The sequence below is a fragment of the Drosophila simulans genome, unplaced genomic scaffold (assembly GCF_016746395.2).
Source record: "Drosophila simulans strain w501 unplaced genomic scaffold, Prin_Dsim_3.1 Segkk6_quiver_pilon, whole genome shotgun sequence".
Lineage (NCBI taxonomy): Eukaryota > Metazoa > Arthropoda > Insecta > Diptera > Drosophilidae > Drosophila > Drosophila simulans.
Window position 1 is genome coordinate 367,296 of NW_025416867.1, and position 26,974 is coordinate 394,269.

The 26,974-nt window shown below is 44.5% G+C and overlaps 1 protein-coding gene across 6 annotated transcripts in view; it reads right to left on the minus strand.

The window, feature by feature from the left end:
- The window catches only part of LOC27208787 (unconventional myosin-VIIa), a 530,661-nt gene that overhangs the window by 318,884 nt on the left and 184,803 nt on the right, over positions 1-26,974 (minus strand). For 5 of the 6 annotated variants that reach the window (XM_039298281.2, XM_039298279.2, XM_039298280.2 and 2 more), the window contains one exon: positions 11,985-12,129. The exons of the other annotated variant lie outside the window; for it this stretch is intronic. In XM_039298281.2, coding sequence (XP_039154215.1) covers positions 11,985-12,129 — 145 coding nt within the window. The remainder of the gene's footprint in view (positions 1-11,984; positions 12,130-26,974) is intronic. 6 annotated transcript variants of the gene reach the window in all.

Genomic DNA, 26,974 nt, shown 5'->3' on the forward strand with positions numbered 1-26,974 from the left:
GAGTGGCGCTAGTTTTTTATTGTATTTTACTTTCTTCTCTGCTATTGTCTCAATAACAAGTTTTATTTGTAAGTCTCTGTGTATATTCTTGTTCCGAAGATACCATGGAGCTCCAGTAATGATTCTCAGAATCCGAGACTGTGCGCGCTGTACTATGTCGATGTAGCTTCTCGATGCGTTGCCCCTAGCTCGGAGCCATAGGTCCATATGGGTTTTAAAACGGAGTTATATAAAAGGAATTTGTACTCCAAGCTTAGGGGCGAGCGAACGTTTACAAGCGAACGTTTATGCATGATGCTCATGTATGAGCACGTATGCACGTTGTTGTCTGGCGTTACGCATCTTGTTATTCTAGTGTCTTTGTCCGCACCTACGCCTGCCACAGATGCGTGGGTTTCGAACACAAGGTCAGCGAATGCCGACAAAAATATAAAGTTTGCCGCCAGAGCGGGCAACAAGGCCACACCGCGGCAAAGTGCAAAAGCCCCCATAAATGGATGCAGTCCTGCTGCAGGCCAGCACCACCCCCGCAATCCTGGGCCTCGACGCAAATGCAGTGTCCCCCATGTGGCTTGGCAAACTCTCTCGTCATGCCGAGGGCCAAGTTAACTACAGACGGGGTGAGCTGCGGTCAGAGTGGATGCTGGGGGCAAGAGTCGCCGCCCTAAGCCAGTCAACAGAGATGTACACGTTCGATAATTACAGAGCTAGTAGTGATATCGACGTGACAATCGTCAATGAGGCACCATCTATGCGGGCCACATATGAGTTGAGAGTGGACGAGTTGGAATTGAGTGACCACAACATCATTACTGTTGTGGCCGAACCAACTACCGCGCTCCCAGTTGAGAGCATAGCTCCTGTGCCGTCCTGGAACTACTCCAATGCACGTTGGCGATTGTTCAAAGAGAAAATGGTTAGTAGAGAAGCCGGAAAACTTCTCAGAGTCGCCGATGGACCAGCAAGTTTCGACCATACGCAATATAGTACATAATGTATGTGATATTGCGCTGGGAAGAACGTTGATTCGATCGCCTAGCAGGAGAACAGGTTGGTGGACTGCCGACCTTTGCGCCTCCAAGATGGAAGGCGTCGTGTTGACGGTGCCGCTGTAGAGCTTGTAGTGGTCGAGCTGAGGCGTGCCTCAGCCAACTACAACAAGCTCATTGGGAGGGCGAAAATTAATGACTGGAAACCCTTCGTATGCACGGAGATTGGGTGCCTCCGCGTGAATGGCGAGTTGATCACTGATTGGGGTGGAGCATTCGAGGTTGATGTATGTGTTGCCCGGTTGAAGAGCAGGCGCTCTCCCGGCTTGGACGGCATTAAAAGCACTATCTGCAAGGCGCAGTCTGGCGCGCCATAACTAAACACCTAGCATCGTTGTTTTCCTTATGCATCCGATTGGGATACTTTCCCGCCGAGTGGAAGTTCCCACGAGTTGTCTCGCTACTCAAAGGACCAGTTGGGGTTGCCGTCTCGACCAGCAAAACGGTAATAATGCTGCTGAAAGATGCCTTGAAACGTGCGCCTACGGTGCGGTTGGCTGGAGCGGTCACAGTCAGTGAAGGAATGAAATTCCTCACGCACATAGCTTCGCTTCGCCAGCGGATGACCGGAGTCGTTAGAGCATTGGCACGTGTGCTTCGAGCCCACTGGGGGTTCAGTCTCGAGCCAGGCAGACCATATATGACAGACTCATGGCAACTTGTGTGCTATTTGGTGCCCCGGTATGGTATGACACCACGGAACAAGTAGCTGCCCAGAGGCGAATAGGCTCCTGCCAGAGGCTAATCCTGCTTGGATGCCTTTCGGTATGCCGAACAGTGTCCGCAGTGGTTCTATTAGAGCTCCCCCGCTTGACTTGGCTGCTAAGTTATTAACGGTAAAATACAAGCTAAAGCGTGGATACCCGCTGGAGGAGAACGACTGGCTTTACGGCGAGGACATTGCGTGTCTAACCTGGGAGCAGAGGAAGACTCGTCTAGAGGAGCGTTTACTGCAGAGTTGGCAGAACAGATGGGACGACGACAGCGAACCAGGACGGGTGACGCATAGGTTTATCCCATCACTCTCGCCTATCGCGATCCATGTTTAGGATTCTCGATGAGGAACTCTTTCCTGCGTTCAATGCATTTGCACAGGAGAGCCCTCAGCGATACCACTTCTTGCGCATGTGGAGATCCATATGAGGACCGGATGGATGGACATATTGTGCGATTTCCCCCTATATGCAGATTTGCGAGACCTTGAAGTGCAGCGCCTTGGCGAAAACTGGACCTTCGAGAGAGTCCTGGATGATCAAGAGAAGACTCAACGGCTGGCAGTGTTCGCGGTGGAAGTGTTCCGGAGGAGGAGAGTCGTCTAGCCCACACAAAACTAAAATTTCTGAGCGTGCACACTGCTCTCGTGCGGTTCTTTTAACAGCTCGCTTGAAAGTTTTTTTTTCTTGTGTTTTCGTGCACAGTGGTCTGATTTTAGACAAACATGGAAATAATAAATGCTGTCTGCTTTTATAAATATTGCTGCCAGGTTATAAAACCTGAAAAACCAAAAATAATTTGTTGGCTATGTGTGACCTAGCAAAGGGTCAAAATCTAAATTACTGTTGTGATGCTTGCCTTGTGGTTGCGAACGAAATGAAATTGGTTAGGCGCCAAACTAAAGGTGGCTTGAAAGAACTTATCAACAAGTTTTAGCGTAGCTAAAGATATTTTTCGTCGAGCCGATGATCTTCTTTCCGCGCTTAATTCACAGTTTAATGGTATTAAGCAATTAGAGGAACCTCCAAAGCGCAAAAAAGTCGCTGGTGGTAGGCTGCATAAGGCCCCGCAACAACGGGCAAATGATCAACAGGACTCCACAACTGATCAGCTGTCAATCGCAGCAAATCCGAATATGTTGTTAAGATCGGCAGCTAAAAAGATTTGGATCAATCCGTTGTGGAGGGAGCCCACCCTGATATTGCTCAAGATTCCGAATTGTCTGCACTGGTCTCTCAACCAGTGATTCTACCTGTCACGATTAGTTTACCACCACAAGGGAACATTGAGTCCGGACTACCGGCACAAGTTGGCACTTCAGAAATACAATCGGCAGGACCAAAACCCCTCGCGGTGGTTCCACTTAAGAAACAAATTTTCGTTTCTCGGCTTTCCCCTGATCAAACATCGTCGGATGTATTGTCTTATATACAAGACAAAACAAAAGCCAATAATATAAAAGTGGAAAAATTCAACTTCTCTTACGCTAGGGACATATCATCTTTCAAGATAACTGTCCCAAACGAGCTCTTTTCGACCATATGTTCGGGTGATTTTTGGCCGGATAGTATGGTGGTAAAAGAGTTTGAAGCTAAGATCAAAAATAAGAAAAAGGTGCCCGTGGGAATCAAACTTCCCTCACGTGGCCAGACCACTGCACCATCCGCCTCTTCATCTTCTTCCTCTTCAAAAAACTAACTACAAAACTTACTATCTCCTATCAAAATGTTAGAGGCTTGCGTAGTAAATTAATCAAATTGTATTGTGATAGTCTTTCATTTGCATCCCATATAATAGTGTTCACAGAGACTTGGTTAAAGCCGGAGATACTTAGCTCCGAAGTTTTCACAGGTATGTATAGGTTTGACCGTCTCTCCAGACGGGGAGGTGGAGTCTTAATTGCGGTTAGATCTACCCTCGCGTCGGAGGAGTTACTTTTGGACGATTCTCGTAACTCGGAATTCTTATGTGTAAAGCTGTCTTTTTCCGACAGATCAGTTTATATTATGTGCTCGTATATTACGCCATCTTCTGAATTCCCAGAATATCAGAATCATCTGTCCGCTATCCAGTCCATCTTGAATAAACTGTCTGACAGGGACCAATTGGTAGTTCTAGGTGATTTTAATATACCTGACACAATGTGGTCCCCTGAAGAAAAATCGAATATCCTTCTCCCTTTAGCACAACATGAATTTATTGACGGCTTGCTCTACTTATCATTGCAAGTTAATTATATTCGAAACCTCCTGGGTCGACTGTTGGATCTATGTCTTGTAACAAGTCCTGAAATGTGTTTCTGTCCAGGGTAGCACCTCTTACTAAACCTGAAGATCCATATCATCCTACTTTCGAGGTGAAAGTCGACATAGGTACGGTATTTAAAGTAAATTCAGAGAAATCAACAAAGCGAATTCACCGTTTTCGCCATGCAAATTTTCGGAGGCTTTACTCGTGCAACATAATGACGGATGTCATTAATATGTTTTATATCACAATTAAATCATTTTTTGACTCTTGTGTTCCGATGTACTATCCGTCAATCTCTAAACCTCCTTGGTTTAATAAAGAGTTTTTTTTTTTTTTTTTTTTTCTTCGTGCGTTTATTTATTTAAAATCTGTCCTAGTGGACAATAATTAAATGGTTTTGCGGGGGAACATTAGCTTAAGGGATACTATTGTACATGTATTTGTGGCGGGTTTTATATGTGTTGTCTATTGTTGTGGAAGATCGAGAGGGTGTCTCCTCATGAGACGTCTGCTTGTTTGGCTATTGTCTAACAGGTTGGTGGCGAGGTGGTTAGGGTGGTTTTCGAGCCTTTTCAGGTATCTCTCGCTGAGCCTGGAGATTTCATCAGCGACTTGTGGGATTCCAAGTTCCCTATGTATGGCGACATTCTCGTGGTAGGGATGCGCATTACAGGCAATTCTCAAGCACCTATTCTGGAACCGCTGTATACGCAGGCGATTCGTGTGGCTTGCCGTGCCCCATAGCTGTATCCCGTAGGTCCAGATGGGCTTGAGAATTGCCTTGTACACCAGGATTTTGTGGTTCTGCCTTAGCTTGGACCCTCTCCCAATAAGCCAATGCATCTGCCTCAGACGCGCATCGGCCTGTATGCGTTTGCTGACGATGTGGGGACGCCAAGTGAGCCTGCGGTCCAGGGTAAGTCCTAGGTACTTGGGTGCGGGTGCGTTGGGAATGATGACTCCGTTTAGCGTGACCGGTGGGCAGTCTCCTCTCCTTAGTGCAAATGTTGTTTGGGTAGATTTTTCCGCGTTCACTACGATGTTCCACCTGCTGAGCCAGGGATGTAGCGCGTCCATTTGCCTTTGGATTGTTTCGGAGGCTTCTCGTGGGTCGGATGAGGAGGCGAGGAAAGCCGTGTCATCTGCATAAGTCGCTATAGTTAGGTTCCTGGAGGGGATTATGGGAAGGTCTGCGGTGTAAAGGGTGTACAGTATTGGTCCGAGCACACTGCCTTGCGGAACTCCAGCTCTGATCAGTCTGGGTAGGCTTATTGCACTTCCGCATCTGACTTGGAATGCTCTTCCCTCAGTGTAGGATTTGAGGAGGGTAAAATGGGGGCTTGGGAGGTAGGATTTGAGTTTATGGAGGAGTCCAGGATGCCAAACTCTGTCGAATGCCTGCTTCACGTCGAGCATTACAGCGCAGCAGTATTTCTTTTGCTCGAATGCCTCGAGGATCCGTTCGACTAGCCGGTGGCATTGCTCTGGTGTTCCGTGGGAGCGCCTGAAGCCAAACTGGTGATCGGGGATCAAACCAGCCTCATCCAGTACTGGCAATACTCTGCGCAAAAATACTCTTTCGAGTATTTTGGAGAGGATTGCCAGCAAACTAATCGGACGATAGGAGGCGAGATTGGCTTCAGGCTTACCAGGCTTGAGGAGGACAATAACCTCTGCTCTTTTCCACTCTTCCGGGAAGTACCCTAGCCGGAAGCAGCTGTTGTAAATGCTGGCCAGCATTTGTGTGCAGCGGAATGGGAGCATTTTTAGGGCCGCCGCATCTATACGATCCAGGCCTGGAGATTTGTTGTTCTTCAGTAGAGCAATCTCCTGCGCAACTTCCTCAGGGTCGACTGGTTCCAACGGGGGACCGGGAGAGCTTGGGCTATTGAGAAACCGGGCTGTTTCAGCATGTTCTTCGGCAGTGCAGCAGTCGAACGGAGAGAAGGCGTTGTAAAGGTGTTCGGCGAAAGCTTCTGCTCTTTCAGCATCCGAACGGCACCAGGATCCATCTGCTTTGCGCACTGCGGAAACCTTTTTGGCTGGTCGTTTAATGTGGCGGGTGACGTTCCACAGATTGTGGTCTGGGTCCCCGGGAGAGAGTTCCTCGAGGAATCTGAGGAAGGAGTCCTGGCGTAGGCTGGAGATCTTGTCCTTCAACTCCTTTGTGGCGTGATTGAGCGCTGTTTTGTCTCTTGGATTGCGCGTCAAGAACCAAACTCTCCTGAGACGCCTCTTCTCAGTCACGAGTGCCGCAATTTCCGGGGACCAGAGGTGGAGGTCCCTGCTAGGTGTTCTCGCAGTCTTTGGTGGCGGTGGGCTTGCGAATTCCGCAGCGTTTTGCATCTGCCTGGTGAGATTCCCGATAGCTTCATCAATGTTCCTGGGTGTGTTGAGGATGGGGTTCGGATTGACGGTGGAGAGCATCCAGGACGCGAACTTGGCGGCGTCGGTATATTTTCCAGTGAGCCTTCTGAGCGGGGTTTTCCTGAGGACTGGCGTGTTGATTAGCACGTTTATTGCACAGTGGTCTGACAGGAGGTCAGCATTTGTTGTGCAGCTGATCTTCGCATGCCCTATGCCTTTCGACACAGCAAAGTCCAGCAGGTCTGGAGTCTTGAGGGGATTCGTTGGCCAGTGAGTGGGCTCGCCAGTGGAGTGGCAGTCCAGTCGGTGGCGTTGCAGGTACCCAAACAGAGTTTTCCCTTTGGGGTTGTTGGCGCGCGATCCCCACCAAGAATGTTTGGCGTTATAATCTCCAGCTGCTATGAAGCGGGGCCCAAAATGCTCGAAGAACTCACTGAGGTGAGATGCTGTTATGCGGTATCTGGGGGGAAAGTAGACCGCTCCAATGTCTAAATCTCCTTGCGGGCTGACAATCCTGATGACAGGACATTGTGCCCAGTCTTGCTGAAACGCGGGCAGCTCTAGGTATTGAATACCGCTCCTGATGAGGATGGCTGCTCCACCGCGTGCTCTGCCAGAAGGATGGTCTGCATGGATGAGGTCATATCCGCTGATATTAAAGTGGGATCTGGGGGAGAAGTGGGTTTCGGCTACGAGTAGGATATCGATCTGGTGGGTCTTCAGATGGTGCTCGACTATGGCCTTGCTGTTCTGCAGGCCGTTCGCATTCCAGACGACTAGGTGGAGCTTTAGTTGCATGACTTGCTGTTGAGAATGGTGGCCACCAGCTGTGTCATCTGGGTGAACATGCGCTCCATCATCCTTTCCATCATTCCTTCCATGCGAGCGAACATCGCTTCTATCTGACCGGAGTGTGGGGTTTCTGTTTGGGTTTGGACTGGGGTTGTGGGATTCTGCGGTGCTGCGTGCACTCCGTTGAGGGCGTCTCGGTAGCTCCTGCCAGAGGTGACGTTTGGTGATGCCACGGGCGGCGCCTTGTTAGCATTAGCGACGGGCCTTGTTTTCGGAGCAGCGAGTGCTTTGGCCCTTTTGTATGCAGGGCATCCCTTGAAAGACGCAGGATGGTCCGCCTGGCAGTGGAAGCAGCACGCTTTGTCGTCCTCCCTCTTCTCACATGCCCTCGATTCGTGAGGGCCTCCACACTTTACACATCGGTATTCCAGGAAGCAGTAACGCTGTGTATGACCGAATCCTTGGCACCTGAAGCATTGAGGCACGTCGTTGAACTTCTGCGGCGGTTCAATGGTTACTACCGACCTGCAGATCCGCTTGACTTGGTAGACGTCTTTGTTGTTGCTGGAAGGCTCCAGGTTGGCGAAGAATATTCCCAGCGGTTCTTTAGTTCTTCTGCCAATGGGATTGTGCAGATCTCTAACAGCGTGCCCTTGTCTGCGAAGGTCTTCAATGATTTCCTCACGATCGGTGGAGTGGTGGAGTCCTTTGATGACAACCTTGTATGCACGTTCATCTTTCGGCTGGAAAGTCCGATGCCTCTTGTTTTGGGCCACAAGTTGGAGACGCAGAGCTGTATAGGACTCTTTGTCCGGCATCATGACACGTACGTTGTTGCCATTCACGGTCTTGTAGGTAAAATTGTTCTTCGGGCCTACAAGAGTCGTGATCATCTTGACGAGTGCCGAGATGTTGGTCACATCGGGGATAAAAATCGGAGGTGGCTTGATGGTCTTCGGGGTGGGCTTTGGTTTCTCGGGGGTCTTGGGCTTGGAATCGTCTTTAGGTCCGGGTTCGTCATCAGAGCTCTCTTGGTCGTACTCGTCTTCTTCAGTCGAGAGTAAAGCGAAGGCGTTGTTGGCGAGCTTCTTGCGCAGAGCTGCGCTAGTGCTTGGCTTATCTTCCAGCTCCTCTCCCTGTGCTTTCTTTGCCGGTTTTCGCTTTATCTCGCCCGGCTCTGTATGCGAGGAGCTTCCCTCGCTGCTGGAGCTGCTCTTGCGTGTTCTCAGAGCCTTTTTGCGTGGTGTTGTTCCAAGCTTGTGGGTGCGCGGGGGGGCCTGCCAGTCCATCTTCTCCAAAGTTGATAAGGAGTGAGGAGGGGGGGGGGGGGGAAGCTGGGCACCGTAAGCCGGTGAGCCAGGCAGCACGTGGCTGCTGCTTTGCAATTATACCGCTGCTTCGAGCACTGGGTTTTTTGCGCTGATAACACGCACACTCGGGTGTGCGATGGTGTTAGTGCGAACTACCGTTAGGTACGTTGGCTGGGCCAATCAAAACGCGCGACAAGATCACGCGACGCGAAGTGGCTGGGCACAAGTAACGGGACTTACAACTGTGAACAATTTGCTAACAATTTGCTAACAATTTGCTGTCGATCCGCAGGCACGTCTGCACTCGTCGAGTGTTCGATCGCGACTTAATAAAGAGTTGACACACCTAGGAAATGTCAAGTCCAGACTTTATACAAAATTTAAAAATACCTGTTCTCAGTCCATCCTTTCTAAATATTTAAGCCCTTGGATAAACTTTACCGTGCTTAGTGCTCAGTGCTACAGGAATTATTTAAGCCGTTGTAAGTTCCAGTTCGCACAGGATCCGAAACAGTTTTATAATTTCGTTAACACTAAGCGAAAAACAAGTTCTTACCCTTCCTCGCTATTTTTTGAAAACACTACGGTTACATCGGATCAGGCAATAGCCGATCTATTCGCCAAGTTTTTTCAAACAACATATTCAACTTTACCTCATTCCGAACAGCCATACTCTTATGCGGTATCTAAGTCGAACCTAATATTTTGCCCCACTATAAACGAAAGCTCACTGCTTAACGATCTTCAGCGTGTTAAACCGGTCTATTCGCCAGGTCCCGATGGAATCCCTGGCTGTGTGCTCAGATTCTGTGCGGAAGCCTTGTGCAAGCCTCTACTGAAACTGCTTACCTTATCTTTGGAATCTTCACAATTCCCTCATATATGGAAGGAGTTCTTTGTGATTCCTCTGCACAAAAAAGGTAGCAAACTGGATGCAAGCAATTACAGAGGAATCTCTAAATTGTCGGCTATCCCAAAACTTTTCGAAAATGTTATCACTCCTCATTTGCAGCACCTTTGTAGATCAATCATATCACCGTGTCAACACGGTTTTATGAAACGCAGATCTACAACCACTAACCTCTTGGAGATAACTTCTTTTGTAATACAGGGTTTCAAAAATAATCTTCATACAGATGTCATCTACACTGATTTTAGTAAAGCATTTGACTCTGTTAATCATTACCTTCTAATAAAAAAACTTGATCTTATAGGTTTCCCTGTTGATCTTCTAAATTGGATTTCAAGCTATCTGAATGGCAGGACACAACAAGTCCTCTTTGAAAATTCGTTATCTTCTATTCTCCGAGTCACATCCGGTGTCCCACAAGGGAGCCATCTTGGTCCGCTTCTTTTTACCTTATTCATTAACGACCTCCCCTTAATAATAAAACATTCGCGTGTACTTATGTACGCAGACTATGTTAAATTATGCCTCCAGTACAAGGACACTTCTTGCCATTTGGACTTACAATCCGATCTAGACCGATTTCAAATATGGTGCCGTGATAACATATTAGACTTAAATAGCTCCAAGTGTAAAGTTATGACCTTTTGTCGTGCCAACCCAATACGCACGACTTACACTCTAAGTGGGTGCCCTTTGGACAGAATAACACGGGTTGATGATCTTGGTGTTTTTCTGGACCCAAAACTAAAATTTCTGACCATATTTCGACTATTATCAATAAGGCCAGGGGTGTGCTTGGTTTTATAAAAAGGTGGTCTAAGGAATTTGATTATCCTTACATGACTAAGACCTTATTTATTTCGCTAGTCCGTCCGATTCTTGAGTGTGGATCACCTGTTTGGAGTCCACAATACGTACTCCACTCGGACCGTATTGAATCGGTCCAAAAAAAACTTCTTACTTTTTGCCTTGCGGCGCCTAAATTGGGATGCACACCGTATACCTCCTTATTCCAGTAGACTACTTTTAATTAATTTACCTTCCCTAGCTAACCGTAGAACTATGCTCGGAACAGTCTTTATTTGTAAGCTTATTCGTGGGGATGTTGAGAGTCCCGACTTGATTAGTCGGCTTAACTTCTCGGTTCCAAGTAGATTCACTAGAAACTATATACCCATTATCTTAAATCATTATAGATCTAACTATGAGTTGCATGACCCTTACAGAGTATTATGTTCTGACTATAATAGACTTATCCTATTATCTGTGATCTTGACTCTCTGCCGCTCTTAAAGCAATCAATTTTTACTTATTTAGTACATAATTAGATCGACTAACATTAATATTTATTAGAGTTATTTTACATTATGTTAATTTCCTCGTCTCTGTTCTCTTTTCTATATCGCGTCTATCTTCTCGCGAATCGAGCCGTACGATAAACGAAAGCGCTTGTCGGAGCAAAAGGAGGAGGCCTACCGAGCCTCTTTTTTCGGTACGACGGGTTGTGAAGCTATCTAAGACTGCTCATTGAGGTAGGCCCCCTGGTGGGAGTATCGTGGTGGCTGTGGTTGGTACCCATATCGAGGGTAGAGCCTTCGTGTTCGACGTTTGAGTTACGGTGCATCATATCCTCACTTATGGGTGTATAGGGTATTGTGGTTGTTTTCCATTCAGTGTGGAACACGCCGCGTGAAACAAGTTCGGAGGGATCAGAAATTCATACATGTCCGCGTGTCCGTATGAAAGTCGAGATCTCAGGAACTATTATAGCAACTGCCGCGCCTACATTTTTGAGCCATTTTTGGATATTTTTGTATAATTTAATTAGTCTTGTAATTTTCTATCGATTTGCCAAAAAAGTTTTTGCCACGCCCAATTTAACGAACTAAAGCCGCCAAGCCGGTCACGCCCACATAATTATTAAATTCTCATTTTATCGATATCCCAGAAAAATAATTAAATTTAGAGTTCGAATTCACACTAGTACTGATAATCGGGAAACTCATAGCATTCTCTCTTGTTTTTTTTTAATTTATATTTCTCTACGCTCTTCCACGCAAATACCTATAAACCTTAGTTCTTTCTTGTTCATAATAAAAATACGTTAGCAATTTTAAATGATTACTCCAAGCGCGAGTACAAGAGAGATTCTCTGCATGGATCACGAACGAAAATTTTGCCCGGCTGAAGCGCCGTAGAGCTTAACTGTATTCTACAAAGTCGACATGTTAGCAATCAATAAATTTATTAAATGCTGGCGGCTGATAGGACCCAATTAAGATATGTTAAGGGTAAAGGGTATAATTATTTTATTCAAAAGGCCTTTTGTAGATTACATAATGATCAGTATTCCGACGTATCAACCACATTCATTTGTGAATTGGTTCCATACAGTTGGCTGAATTAATTAAAAGCTTTTGATTTGAATCTATTAAAGCCTATCTAAACCTATCTTGTATCTATTAAAAACCTATCTATTATTAATTAATGAATTAATTAAATATAATGTAATGAAATATAATGTATAGGGTCAGATATGTGATCCCTGCCGATATTTAAAGATCTATTTATCTGAAAAAATAGGTAGTTTACCAAATGCTTCCAAAATAGTGTTGGCCTCTAAAATCTGCTGCTGTACCCAGGATGAAACGTTTGAAGTAATTGTGCATAAGTACTGCAGAATAAATTTGGTACTCTCTGTTTTCCCAGCTCCAGATTCACCAGATATAACACATGCCTATAATAAGAACGACATAATTGAAAAAAAGTTTATTGTATGATGCAATGAAATATTTTGCAAAGTAGTTTTGTATTAAAAAATACATATTTCAAAACATTGATTAAATGCTATGGACAAGTGAAATGATTAAAATGATAAATAAATCAGATATTTACCGTTCGAGCATTTAAAGATTTTGTTCACCTTAGTAAAAGTTAATAATTATAAGACGAATGGAAAATTATTAATTTATATAACATATTACCGCCAAACCAGAGGGAATGCTATAGACGAGTTCCCCGACTATCAGATACCCGTTACTCAGCTAAAGCATAAGAGTGGGCGTGGCCAATAGATATAAAAAAAAAAGTTATGAAATAATATCCGACAATTTTTCGAAAGCGTGGCCGTGGCAGTTTTCGTCGGATTTAGGGCGTAAGAGTGGGCGTGGCCAAAAGTTTTTTGGCAAATCGATAGAACCTTACAAGACTATTAAAATTATGAAATAATTTCCAAAAATTTCGGAGGTTTCAAATATATTTATTAATAGCTTAATGGCGGTAGAATGTCAAGGAAATAGGATAAAGTCTATTATAGTAAAAAGATAATATAGGTCAAAGTGAACTTCGAATTGTGGACTCCAAACAGGTGATGCATACTTAATAACGGACAAACTAGCAAAATTAATAAGGGTTCGGTCATGTAAGGATCATCAAATTCCTTTGACCATCTTTTTATAAAACCAAGCACACTCATGGCCTATTTGACAATAGGCGAAATATGGTCAGAAAAAAGTTTAATCAACCCGTGTTATTCTGTCCAAAGGGCACCCACTTAGAGTGTAAGTCGTGCATATTGGGTTGACACGAAAAAGGTCATAACTTTACACTTGGAGCCAATTAAGTTTAATATGTTATCACGGCACCATATTTGAAAGCTGTCTAGATCGGATTGTAAGACAAAACGGCGCGAAATGTCCTTGTTCTGAAGGCATAATTTAACATCGTCTGCGTACATAAGTCCACACGAATGTTTTATTGCTAAGGAGAGGTCGTTAATAAATAAGTTAAAAAGAAGCGGACCAAGGTGGCTCCCTTGTGTGACACCGGATGTGACTCGGAGAATACAAGATAAAGAATTTTTAATGAGGACTTTTTGCGTCCTGCCATTCAGATAGCTTGAAATCCAATTTAGAAGATCAACAGGGAAACCTAATAGATCAAGTTTTCTTACTAGAAGGTAAAGATTAACAGAGTCAAATGCTTTACTAAAGTCAGTGTAGATAACATCTGTATTACGAAAGAAGTTAGCTCCAAGAGGTTAGTCGTTGTTGATCTGCGTTTCATAAAACCGTGTTGACACGGTGATATGATTCATCTACAAAGGTGCTGCATATGAGGATTGATAACATTTTCAAAAATCTTACGGATAGCCGCCAATTTAGAGATTTCTCTGTAATTGCTTGCATCCAAATTGCTACCTTTTTTATAAAGAGGAGACACAAACGACTTATTCCATATATTTGGGAACTGTGAAGATTGCAGGGTTAGGATACAGAATCTGAGTACACAGCCAAGGATTCCGTCGGGACCTGGCGAATAGACAGGCTTAACACGCTGAAGATCGTAAAGCAGTGAGCTTTCGTTTAGAGTGGGACAAAATAATGGATTCGGCCTTGATACCGCGTTCGGAATGAGGTAATACGTTGTTTGAAATTTGATAAATTTGAGTTATTTTATTTGTCACTCTTATACATTGCTCTGTGCAGCAATAGATTTTGCATTCCCCTTTATGCTATGATCATCTCTCTCAATAGAGAGTAAGCACAGCTGTTTTAATCTTTATTTTGTGAAACTCGCTCATTTGTCTTCTGCATAGCACTATCAGTTGCAAATTAAGTGTTGATCACCCTGGTACTGCTGTGATGCAATTTAACTCTTAATCGGTTTGGCACGGGCACTGCCGCCGTTCGTTTTATACCCTACAGTCCTGTGCGGCAAAATATATTGAAATAAAACTGAAATATTAACTGATACATTAACTTGACCATGTTTATAAATTGCCACACCATTTCTCAAATTCAATGAAAAAGCTCATTGCCTAAACAAAGGGTAAGAAATTGTTTTGCGCTTAGTGTTAACGAAATTATAAATCTATTTCGGATCTTGTGCGAGCTGAACTTACAACGGTTTATATAGCTCTTGTAACGCTGAGAATTAAGCACGGTAACATTTATGCGAGCACTTAAATATTTGGAAAGGATAGACTGAGAACCGATATTTTTATTTAAATTTTCTATAAAGTCTGGACTTTTCTTAGGTGTGTCAACTCTTTATTAAGCCAAGGAGGTTTGTTAAAGATTGAGGGATAGTACTTCGGAAGACAAGAGTTAAATAATGACTGAATGGCATCCGCCATTATGTTGCAGGAGTAAAGATCGGACCAATTAATGCCAGCTATACAATTACTTGGCCTCAGAAAGCTTGCATTGCAAAAACCATGAATTCGCTTGGTTGACTTCTATGATTTCTCTTTTATTACGGTACCTATTTCGATTGTCACCTCGAAAGTAGGATGATATGGATCTTCAAATTGAGTAAAGGGTGCTACCAATAGCACAACGGCTTGTTTGACTTATCGTTGTCGCAAGTTAAATATATTCGACACTCGTTTGGTGTCCAGAGTAGCACCAAAGACACTAGAATTATTCTAGTGTCTTTGGTGCTACTCTGGACAGAAACACAATTTCTGGACTTGTTACAAGACATAGATCCCACCAAACGAGTGTCGAATATATTTAACTTGCGTCAACGATAAGTCAAACAAGCCGTTGTGCTATAGGTAGAATGATATTTGACTTTTCTTAGAAACGAATTTACTTTTTTGGAGAAATATATAAAATATTATCTAACAAGAGAGAAAGCTATAGTCGAACTATTAATAGACTATCAGATACCTCAGCTAGTGTGAATGCGAACGCAAAATTTCATAATAGACGCGAAATTTTATAAAAATCAGATAAAATGAGAAAAAATTTAAAAATTGTTCAAAATGTTTTTGGCAAGTCGAAAGAAATTTACAAGACTAATAAAACTGTGTAAAAATATAAACACATATTTCAAAAGTGTAGACGTTTCGTGTGGTTTGTGGGCGTGGCAACATGGGTCAACAAACGTGCGCTGCTTCTTTGTCTCTAGAATCTGTATGCTGAATCTCAACCTTATAGTTTTATAGTTCTTGAGATCTCGACGTTCATACGGACAGACGGACATGGCTAGATCGACTCGGCTATTGATCCTGATCCAGAATATATATACTTTATATGGTCGGAAACGATTCCTTATGCCCTTTTACTCTACGAGCAATGGTTATACAAATTGTTGGATATTTTTTCATAATTTTATTATTATTATCGATTTATTTAATTATTATTTATTATAGATTTTAAAAAAAATTTTAGCCACGCACACTCTATCGCCCTAAAACCGCTCAAAACTGTCACGCCCACACTATTGAAAAATGTTTAGATATTTCTTCGTTTTTTTGTTTGTTTTGCCAATTTTTATCGGTTTACTAAACGCCCACACTTTTAAGCAATTTTTAAATTTTTTCTCATTTTATTCCCCAATAATGAAAATTCTCGTTCGCATTCCCACTAGTAGGGTATCTGATAGTTAAGGAACTCGACTATAGCATTCTCTCTTGTTTTTGATTAAATCAGTTTTGATGCGAGTGCTCATGTTGCTTCTAATCGTCTGCGCCCAACACTTCGGACGCCTTTTCCACGATGCCTCGGTTTTCGAGTCTCCTCTTGGTCCTTTCGTTTATTTCCCTCGGCATCTTTGTCTTCTCCCCAGCACCGTTACGTCTTCTACCTCTCTGTATTCCGGGCCACGGTCTTCAGTCTGCCTCGGTCTGTCTCTGACTACAGTCGCCCATCCTTACGTTGCTGCCCGGTCATCCGTACCATCTCTTCCTTTTCTACGGTGTTCAATAGGCGATAGGCCCCGTTGACTCTAGTGACAGCTAGACGGCCTAACGTTTGTATTGACTCCTTCTCCTCACAACCTTTCCCGCTTTCCCTCCTGTCTCATGTGGTTTGCTCGCGACATGTTCCCGTTGTCTCTCGCCTTGGGACCGACGCTTCAACAGATGACTTGCTCCGTCCATTCACAGGTACTGTTGGTTCTATTGCATACTTTCCCCATTTCCTCCCGTTGGATACGCGTCCTTGTTCTCGACATCCTCCTCCACCTGATCCTTTGGCTTAGGTCCTTGATGTTTACCGTCCCTTCCTTTCTATCCTTCCGAAGGCGGACCTTCCATATCACTGGCGATACGAAGTCCACAATCTGGTACGACCCATCGAACCTCAGAGCCAGCTTGACCGCAAATCCCTCTGCCGCTTTTGACAAATGGTGCTCTTTGACAAGCACGACGTCACCAATCTTTGGCTTCCATTGTCTTCTTCGTAGACATAAGTGTCTTGCTTGATCTTGGAAAACTCTCTCCAGGTTTCTCCTTACTATCTCGAAGATTTCCTTCATCTTCTCGGCGTTTCCTTCCGGAGACTCTACCTAGCGTATTTCTGTCGTATATTCCGTCCGGTAGCCTCGGCTCGCGGCCTTGCGTCAAAAATGCAGGTGAGTTGTTCGTAGATTCTGGTACACTGGAATTTACAGACATCATAATTTCGGCCCATCTTTCATCCCTATTTCTCTGGTTCTGTCCGGCAAACTGTGCTATCATTGTTTTTACAGTACCTCGTACCCATGCGTTCCCTAAACGCTTCTGCAACGTCTCCGCCGTGGCTGTTTGCAACTCAGTCCATTTATAAAACCTGTCGATCAGCACCAACTACATACTGTTTCCGTGCTTCGACCTCGGCAATGGTCCGACGAAGTCAGCACACACTGTTGCCCAAGGCTCATACGGGATTTGCGTCAACTTGCGTCAACAACCCTTGCGTCTCTCTGCAGTCCTGGCGAGTCTTTCGTCAATAGCTTACATGGCTGGCTTCTCACAAGTATACTGCCGGGATAATTACGTTTTGGGCGCCAGACGTAACGAATTGATTTTGTTTGGTCTGCTCCCTACGAACCGCACGGCTAGCTCAGAAGATGTCGTGTGTTCGTCCCATCAAATTTATAGCAAACGTGATCAAGCTTGTTTTAATGTGGCTCGCTTTACACTTCAATTCGATCTCCAGTGGTGAGTTTTTCCTCCGTCGTGGACGACCTTGGTGTCGACGAGATGTACTGTGGGCTTAGGGAAGCGTCCCCGTACCCAGACTAAGGAACCAGACAGGTGCTGGGCTCTCAAGATAAACGCCTTGCTAGCCGCAACCTCCTGCCCTTTGCTCTGTCCGGACTGGTCCGCCAGACGCCTGTTCATTGCCTACTGACGCTCCATGCAAACGCCTGGTTTACGCCGCATTCCCTGTACCGAGACGCCCAGTGAAAGGCGAACGTTCCACCCTAAACCCTTCTTCAAGCCGACGCGGCGGACCTGGGTGGGCCTGTTCGACGGCCTCGTTTCTGATGTCGTGCGGCTCGCGTTGTCCTGAACGACGCGGTCTGCGCTGCTGGGTGCTAGCTGGGAATTGCTGCCTATACGGCTGACTCTCCAGGCTATCGCTGGGAGAGATGATAACGCGTTAGCCCCACGTGTGCTCGGACTTTGCTTTCCTTTTCCCGAACGTCTCGACGTAGCGATCTTGCTTCTATTGACTTTCGCGGCTGCAGCTTCTCTGCTGCTTCGTTGCCTTGTGTTGTTGACTCGTAGCCTTGCTAATTTTGAATGTAAATTTGTGCCGTCTCACTCTTTCTCAACAAGCTTTCTTTCTACTGACTCCGTCTCTCCAAACTATCTTCCAAACTCTCTTTCTACAGACTACGTTTCGCACTGACCACAGACAGGCCCTCCGCTTGACATCTGAATTTGTGCGGAGTAATTTTTCCCCCCTAAGTTTGTTATTGCCACTGTTTAGCCAAAGAGCTTTTTCATAAGCTTTGAATTAATAACATTTATTGTTCAAAAATATTCTTGGTTTATTGTTTTGGTGCAGTTATATTTTACTTTATTTATACTTTATTCAGATATCAGCTTAAGGCTAAAAATCAAATGCAAATTTGATTGAGGAGAAGCCTCAGTATATGAACAATATTTCGGGAGAGCCTCGCTCTTGGGTTCTTAAGATTAGGAAGTGTTCAAAGAGAGCAGTCAAATCTGCTTAGGTCAGGCTTTAGGATGTTTACAAGAACGGCTGAGTGCCGCTGCCAAAGAATTCTTTATTAGAAACGGATGCTGCGCAGCTGGGATACATTATCGAAAATCACTAAAGATGCAATGTCAGGCTAGCTGATCGCGCAGTCAGCTAAGTAACTAGTGTTGCTAAATGGCTTAAGCTACCGGTTTGGTGGGGCTGCACTGCCGCAGTCGACCACAGGTGGCGGTTCTCAGCGAATGCCTTCGCTACCCGCCAGAAGCTCCGCAATTCGACAAAGGATCTTGTCGCTGATCATAGCATACTTTCTTGGCCTGTTGACGGGAATCCTTGGCAGCAACTCATGGAATCCTATTGAAAATAGTACCAACAAGCTGGACAAGAAAGTATAGGTGTCAAAGGTCAAGGAGCGGACCAACAGCCAACACTAAAATCCACGGAGCGTCTGACCCCTAGTGAGCGTCTACGTGGTCTGCGTCTGCTCTATAGTGGCGAGCGAAAATCTAAAGCTGGCAAAAGGAATAAGAGACTAAATAAACCTGGCGGTAGGAATAAAATGCTTTTGAGTAAGAAATGTCATTTATTAACAGTAATACTCCAGGTGGCAACCACTTAGTTGGAAACACGCGGCTCCAGGAAACACATCGCTATTATAATTCCTACCAGATGAAATCCGCTAGGTCGCCAAGGACATGCCGTCGGGAAAAACGCCAGGGCTAGATGGGCACCTGGAACCACTCGCTAAGTTATTTAGCCCGTACCTCACGGAAGGAGCCAAATAAGCCTCCCGACAGCCCATCTTTATGCAAACCGATATGCCTGATCGACCACATGGACAAGGCTTTCGAACCCTGTATCAGCCTCAAACTGCACGAAGTCATCTCCGCTGCAGGGGACCTCTCGTCAATGAAGTTTAGCAACGGTTAAGGAGATCGCCTTAAAGGCAATTTAAGATACAAAATGGCAAGGAGGCAGCAAGTAGTACTGCTTGGTGACTCTGGTCATCAGAAATGCTTTCAGCTCAGCGAGATGGGACGTCACCATAGGACAGCACCTAGGTGTACTGGACGCGTTGGTGGGCATACTTAAGTCCTATTTTAGCGACCAAGTACTACTCTACGATACAGAGGGAGAATTGAGCACAGAGTAACCAGAGTAACCAGTCCCCCAGGGATCAGTACTTGGGCCACTGCTGTGGAACGCCATGTACGATGGGGTGCTAAGGTTGCGACTATCAGGAAGAACTAAGGACGGTATTGCCTTGGTAATAGTGGCAAATAGCGATCGAGAAGCTGGGAGCCTTGATAATGCATATATTTGCACCAAAGAGCACACTACAAAACGGAGACCGAGCCGCAAACTGGTAGAGCCAGCCACCATCCGAGTAGGAAGCATCACGGTCTTGTCGGCACGAACGATAAGATACCTAGGGGTTTTCATGTTTGACACTTGGCTGTCGTTCACAGAGCATCTGGCGGAAGCGAACAGGAAGGCGGCTAGGGTCACTGGGGCTCTAGCGCGAATAAACTACTCATTCAGCCTGTCTGCAGGGCGACAGCACTGTACTCAGCCGCGATATTGGCCGAAGCGTCCAAGAAAAGCTCCTGTGTTCCGGTTTTTGGACGATATCGGACGACGCAGCTTAAGTCATAGCTGAAACTCTTCCTATAGACTTGCTGGCCGTGGAGGCAAAGGAGATCTACGACGAGGTGAAGAAGATCGCGAACAGTCAAGCCATAAAAGCCAACGCCAGAACTAATAGCTTGGAATGGTGGCAAAGACGGTGCAAGCAGTTGACGAAGGGCCGGGATTATCAGGGATGAGCATATCATTTTTAATTTCCAGCATTAAGGATCCTTGGAATACGCATGATCATGGACCAGACTTTCTGGGGCCAAATCAGCAATTTCGCTGAAGACAATAGGAATCGAGAGCGCATCCTCGGCCTGCGAAGCATAGCCTCGCGGTAGTACCGCAGTAACTCCAGGATTTTTCGCAAACACACAATACCACCTTCTCCATCATCAAGTGCCTGACGGAAGGAGTCTTCCCGAGTTGCTGGAAAATACAAAAGCTGTTTCTCCTCCCAAAACCAGGGAAGCCGAGGAGCCTTCATCGTTCCGGACAATATGCCTCAACGATGGAACTGGCAAGCTCCTGGAGAAACTGGTGTGCATTCGGCTAGATAGGGATATCGCCGACGCGGGTGACCTCTCACGGCCCCAATTTGGCTTCAGGAAAGCGCGGTCCACCGTCGACGCTGTCAACAGAGTGGTCGAAGTAGCGGCCCAAGCAATCGAGGGCACCAAATGGAAGGGGGGTAGCAAAGAGTACTGCCTCATGGTCACACTAGACATCAGGAACGCTTTAACACAGCGAGGTGGGGCCGGATCTTAGAAGCACTGATTGGCTTCAGCGTCTTAGCCTACCTAGTCAGGATCATTCGCAGCTATTTTTCTGATCCGGTGCGAGTCGTCGGAAGGAGTCTTCAGGCACCAGGTCACCGGTGAAGTCCCGAAAGGCTCGGTCCTCGGCCCGCTTCTATGGAACACCATGTACGACGGGATACTTCGCCTACCGCTGGTCGGGAGGAGCGAGATCGTAGGCTTCTCGGACGACATGGCCTTGCTCGTTGTTGACAAGCATCGCGGCAAGGCCGAGGAGAAGTGTAACCAAAACATCAGGGCCATTGAACATTGGCTCAGTTCAATGGGGCTAGAGCTGGCGCCTGAGAAGACTGAGGCTGTCCTGATTAGCTCAAGGAAGGCAGTGGAGACGGCCACTGTCGAGGTAGGCGGTACCACGGTGTCCTCCTCTCGGGCAATTAAGTACCTGGGAGTCATGATAGACACCAGGCTTTCGTTCCGGGAACACCTAGCCTACGCAAGCTCGAAAGCAGCAAGTGTAAATCGGGCGCTATCAACCATAATGTTGAACACCCGAGGCCCAAAACAGGCGAGTAGAAGGCTGCTGACGAGCGTCACCCGAGCGACCATGCTATATGCCGCCCCGGTGTGGGCAAAAGCGCTTGGTACCGAAAGCTACGCCCAGGGCCTAAATGCTACCCACAGACTTTCGGCCCTACGTGTCTGCTGCGCCTTCAGAACAGTGTAAAACGCGGCGGCACTGGTGATCGCAGGAATACCGCCTCTAGACCTTTTAGCGCAGGAAAACGAAGTGGTCTTCAACCAAACCCACGGTCGAAGACTCTCCCCCGGCGTCAAGAAAGCAATACGAGCTGAAGCAAGGCAGCACACCCTGGAGACATGGCAGCACAGGTGGAACAACGAGCTTAAGGGTCGCTGGACGCAGCAGCTGATACCCAACCTCAACCGTGGCTAGAACGGAAGCATGGCGAAATATCGTTCCACCTAACGCAGCTGATCAGCGAGCACGGTTGCTTTCGCAGCTATCTGAAGCGCTTTGGACATGAGGAAGCGGATGATTGCCCATGGTGCGGAAGTGGACGGAGCGAAACAGCTGAGCACGTTCTCTTCTCGTGCGATAAATACGCTAGGGAACGGAGCTCTCTGGAAACCGTACTTGGCAGCAGACTGAGTGCGGACAACCTAGTCCCATTCATGCTGCAGGGGGAGGCGGAAGGGCAAGCGGTCAACAGCTTCGCCGCAGCGATAACCACCGAGCTCAGAAGAGCCGAGAGAGAAAATCCTGATCGTCCTCGCGAAGCAATGCATCACGGCCATACCGCGGGGAGTCCTGGATTGGCCCTCCTTAATGTTTTATTGTAAATAGTTAAATAGTTTCTTAATGGTTCAATAAACGAATTAAAAAAAAAAACCCATCATCAATATAAAATATAAAAAATGAAATATTTTCGTAAGAAGCTTTCAGGAATTCATACAGAAGCATTTCGGGGAAGGCATCCAGATGCCATTCAGGGATGCCTACAGAAGCACTTCAGGGAATTATGAAAAAGAGTCTCAATGTCAAAATGGAATGGTAACTTTCATATTTGTAGATGCACTTCCACTTAATAAAATAATTATGAAGGAACGTGTTCCGAAATAATTCACTTTGGACTGGGTTGCTCAGAGCTCTCTGGCTTTTGAAAAAATATTCTAAAGAGCCTGGAGACAGCCTTAGAGCCAACACCAAAAAAAGCAAAAAATCGTATAGTGTTAAGCATCTTATTATTCTAACGTCTTTGCTAAGACTGTAATCGAATTTTTGTCAAAAAAAAAAACAAGATTTTATTAAAAATCAAATTTAAGTGAAATTGAATAGATGACTCAGTGCTTTAAGAATATGTTAGTGAATTTTTGAAGAGCATTGCTCTTGGATGCTAAGCTTAAGGTGAGCTTTAGAGCAGAAAAAACCGCTTGGCTTCAAGATTTGCTTACAATAAAGGTTAAGTTAGTCATTAGGGATTCGGCGAGTGCAGACGTGTTTCGTGCTGTTCTCAAACTAATGAATAATCATCTAATAAATAAATCACTAAATCAGTGAAATTAAAATGGAGAACAAAATTCGCGAGCAACGCCAACGTGAACAAGACGAGCGTTGGCCCTCTTCAATATTTCTCGTTCGTTTCTACGGAAACGCTCAAGCCCTTCCAAGCCCAGAGAGCGCACTCTTGCTCTCCATCGTTGCCAAGCACAGTTCAAAAATCTTGGAGCGAAGAGTGCGCTTCCCCAATGCCGCAACCAAACACCATATTACTCACAAACTCCGCTAATTGTAGGCAAGCCTACTCTCTTAAGCCTAGCTGCAGTAACTACCAGAACGGTTGCCTCTCACAACTGCAATCGCATCGACAACAACAACAACAGCAACAGTTTCTTCAACTCAAACGTTTCTGTCAACGACCTCAACGGCTTTTGCATTGCAAGCAAAACACTTAACAGCTACAATTACCGATTTACGTGAGTCAAAGAGCAATCCAAGTGGCCGCCCGAATTCGGTCATGCAGACTGTTATGGATCGCTACGTTTTTTTTTAAAACGTAAACGGAGTCCGCAACGCACGACAGGTACTAGAACCTACTGATCCACTGAATTTTCCTCCGAACCAAATTGTAAAAGTTATCAAAGAACAAATGAATCCAAAAACAAGCACTTGGCCATGACTTACTATCTCCAAAAATGATTATGGAGCTACCAAACTGTGCTCAATGTCATAGCTAAAAACAATTATTTTCCCAACCAAAGGAAAAAGGCCACCCTAATTATCAAATCACTTTTGGAAGTGAATAATCACTCGCACATCCAACGTAACGATTTAATATAAATTTATAATTAAGTGAGTATATTAAGATTTGTAAACTTATTGTTAGTCTCTATATAACAAGAGAAGATTCAATAAAATATCACCACCCATTCAAAAAAAAAAAAATTACAATAATTATGGCTAAGTGCCGTTGCCAAAGAATTATTTTCTGTGTCAGTAGATCTAAGTAGATAAACAATTTTAAAAGCGCCCAATAACAAGCTGTCCTAACAAGATGGAATTGTAAAGCTTATAAAAGTTATACAGAAAATGAAAATAACGCTTCGTTTTGCCTGATTCTTATTCACTTTTTCTACATCGGTTGCTATTTCTAAACTGTATCATTTCGTTAACATCTGTTATCATGTTATGGATGGTTGAGAGTTTGTTTACCATAGTGTTACTCACTGCAACATTAAGGCTCTACTTGATTCTTTGATTGTTTAAGTAATTCCAATATTAATCGACGTTATAAATAATGGTCCTCTTAACACCCCTGTGCCAAGAATGAGAATATACATGGGCTTACTCCCAATTTGACGAAAAACTTATGTATAAGCAATATTTTATACAATATCTTCCATCTTTATGATATATTTATGATATATTTCGGGATCATTCCGACATCTGCACTACCAGTAAAAGCTTTAAAAATGAGACTTAATTCCGTAAAAACGGTCGGTCAGTTTATAGTGGTCAAGAATATATGAATATATTGTCACAAATTTACTGACTGAATTCCCTTTCCCCTCTGCAATGCAAAAAGGGAATAAAGGGTACACAGCCCTGGAACACTCAAAAATGGGTAGTTTTACAGTTGCAATGTTTGATGTCATCTTCTTACCATTCTTATTTATTATTATCCAACAAAATAAGTAGGGATAGGGATAGGGAGATGATCAATTTTTATTGTCAAAAGTTACTTAAATATGAATGAAAGATACTTAAATAAAGCGAAATAATAAACTGGTGCATAGAATAATGCAAAGTAGGATTACTTATATACTAATATATGTTTCAAAATGTTTTAGCTTATGAAAACAGTTTCTATGATTGCAATTGTAAATTAAGTTAGGTAGTTAGGCTGCCTTGCTGCGTTCACCGATGATTCTAGTCACAAGGAACGATAGTTGGTAATGCGGCCTGTTACGCTCTCCATTCTTACGCTCTCTTTGTTCGGTGTTCTGATTGTCAGGAGTTCAAACCATTTTGAAAAACATAAGTCGTTTCCATTGCAATGGATGCATTGCTTAAAAAAAACAAACAAGTATTTGGCCTTTTAACTGTGCTTTGTTTTACCGATTCCTAAAAGTCCAGCGATGCCTTGCAGTGCTTCTTTCTCAGTAGACTTTCCCGTTGTTTCATTGTAACACAAAATTTCATTTTTGTGTATCCAATTACGCCACCTCCCATAGCGTGGGGTCCAGCGATCACAGTTGTTTCACGATCTCCGCGCTTTCTAGGGTCCTAGTTACATTGCTTAAAGTTTCTTCGCCAATTTATATTCCGCTCTTTTAAACCGGAATTAGTGGTACTATACCCGTTACTCAGCTAGTCGAAATACGAATGCGAAATTTCATAAATTTTTTGGGATATCAAAAGATATTAGGGAATAAAATGAGAAAACATTTAAAAAAAATTTAAGTGTGGAGGTGACGGTTTTGATCGTTTTGTAGGTGAATGGAGGGGCGTAGCAACAGTGTTTTTGGTATACCGATAGAAATTAGCAAGATAAACAATAAAACGAATGGGCGTGGCAAAAATTTGTTTACAACTCGATAGAAATTTACAATACTACGTGGCCGTGGCAATTTTGGGCGGTTTGTGTGCGTTTGAGTGGGTGTGTCAAAATTTTTTTTGGCAAATCGATATAAATGTACTTTTTGCCAATTTCTTGTTATTTATTGTATCTTCTCTTTTAAGGCTAATAAAAAGTTGTCTAAACTTAATCTGTATAAGGTTACAATTGGGCTATAATTTGAATTGGTTGTAGGCGGGCTCTATTTAGGTTATCGTTGGCGACTTGGATGTGCGTTGACAAGCATGACATGCAATTTGGATTTTTTTTTTGTTTTTTCGGAGCCCCAGTAATAGTGAGCAGGATTCTTGAATGGGCTCGCTAAACTATGTCTAGGTTGGTTGCATTCAGACTCGTAGCCCCATAGCTCAGACACGTAAGTCCATATTGGCATAAGCACATTGTTTTATATGAAAATCTTGTAGTCGAGACTTAGGGGAGAAAGGGGCGTTGACAAGCCAGGGAAACCAAGTGTTAAAAGCTTTACATTTGTTTAAGCTTCAATATGCCTACGCCACGTAAGCCACCTGTCTAGTTGTACGTCCAGACACGTTACCTCAGCAGCTTGTGGAACAGGTGCGTTGTGTAGTACTAAGGAAGGGCAGGTTTATCGATTTAGTGTGAAGGTAACATGTGTGCTTTTCGTCTCGTTGATACGACTGCTCCAGCCTACAAAACATTTTTCTACCAATGGCAGGTGGCAGTCTAGCTTCGAAGTTGCCTCGAAGTTGCTGTCGATCTGGAATGACTGAGTATCGCGGTATCATCGGCGAACGTGTGAGTTGTTAGCTGAGAGCTAGTGGGAATATCCAATAAATACAGTGTGTAGAGAATAGGGCCCAACACCGTTGACGTTGCAGTCCTGGGCCCACTGTTGATGCAACTTGATACGAAGATGGGTTTGTAGAGGTATGTCTCCAGCAGCTTATGAGTATTTTGCGACAGCAGTTGTTTAATTTTAAACATAAGTCCATCGAGCCATTCTCTGTCAAAGTCGTGAACTACGTCCAGACATAGTGCAATACTTTTATTTTCAAAGGCACTGCGTATTTCTGTCGTGATTCGATTTACCTGTGTTTTTGTCTAAAAACGTAAATAGAGCACACTTTCGAAAAGTTTCAAAAGGCTTGTTAGTAGGCTTATTGTAGGATGTAGGATGCTGGTAATGTTTTATTCTTTCCTGACAGTTTACTCTAGTGCTGACGGCCGCGCGGCTCTGAGTGTCACTGTGTGGCAGACTACTAAGTACTGTAAGGAATGTTGGTAATAAATTGACTTCTACCGAAAACTATTAAGTGTGTTACGTTTTCCATTGTTTCGGAAAATATTCTAGCTTCGCGATTGCGTTTAAGAGTTAATTCGCAAGAGTTAAACGCACATTCCCTCTATCATCTTATTAATATATCTTATTATCAATTGGTGCCTGCAGATGTCGATGCACTTTCACAGCGATTGTTTGGAGCTGGATAGGGAGAGCTATTCGATGTACTTGTGGTGTGCGTCCTCTTCTTCTGTATTTTAATGGTACTGTCAGGACTGATGGGGGGAGGGGAACTTAGCCCGGTTTGTTTTGTTGTTTTTTGTTGAAAGCCGATTGTTGTAAACCGTTATGG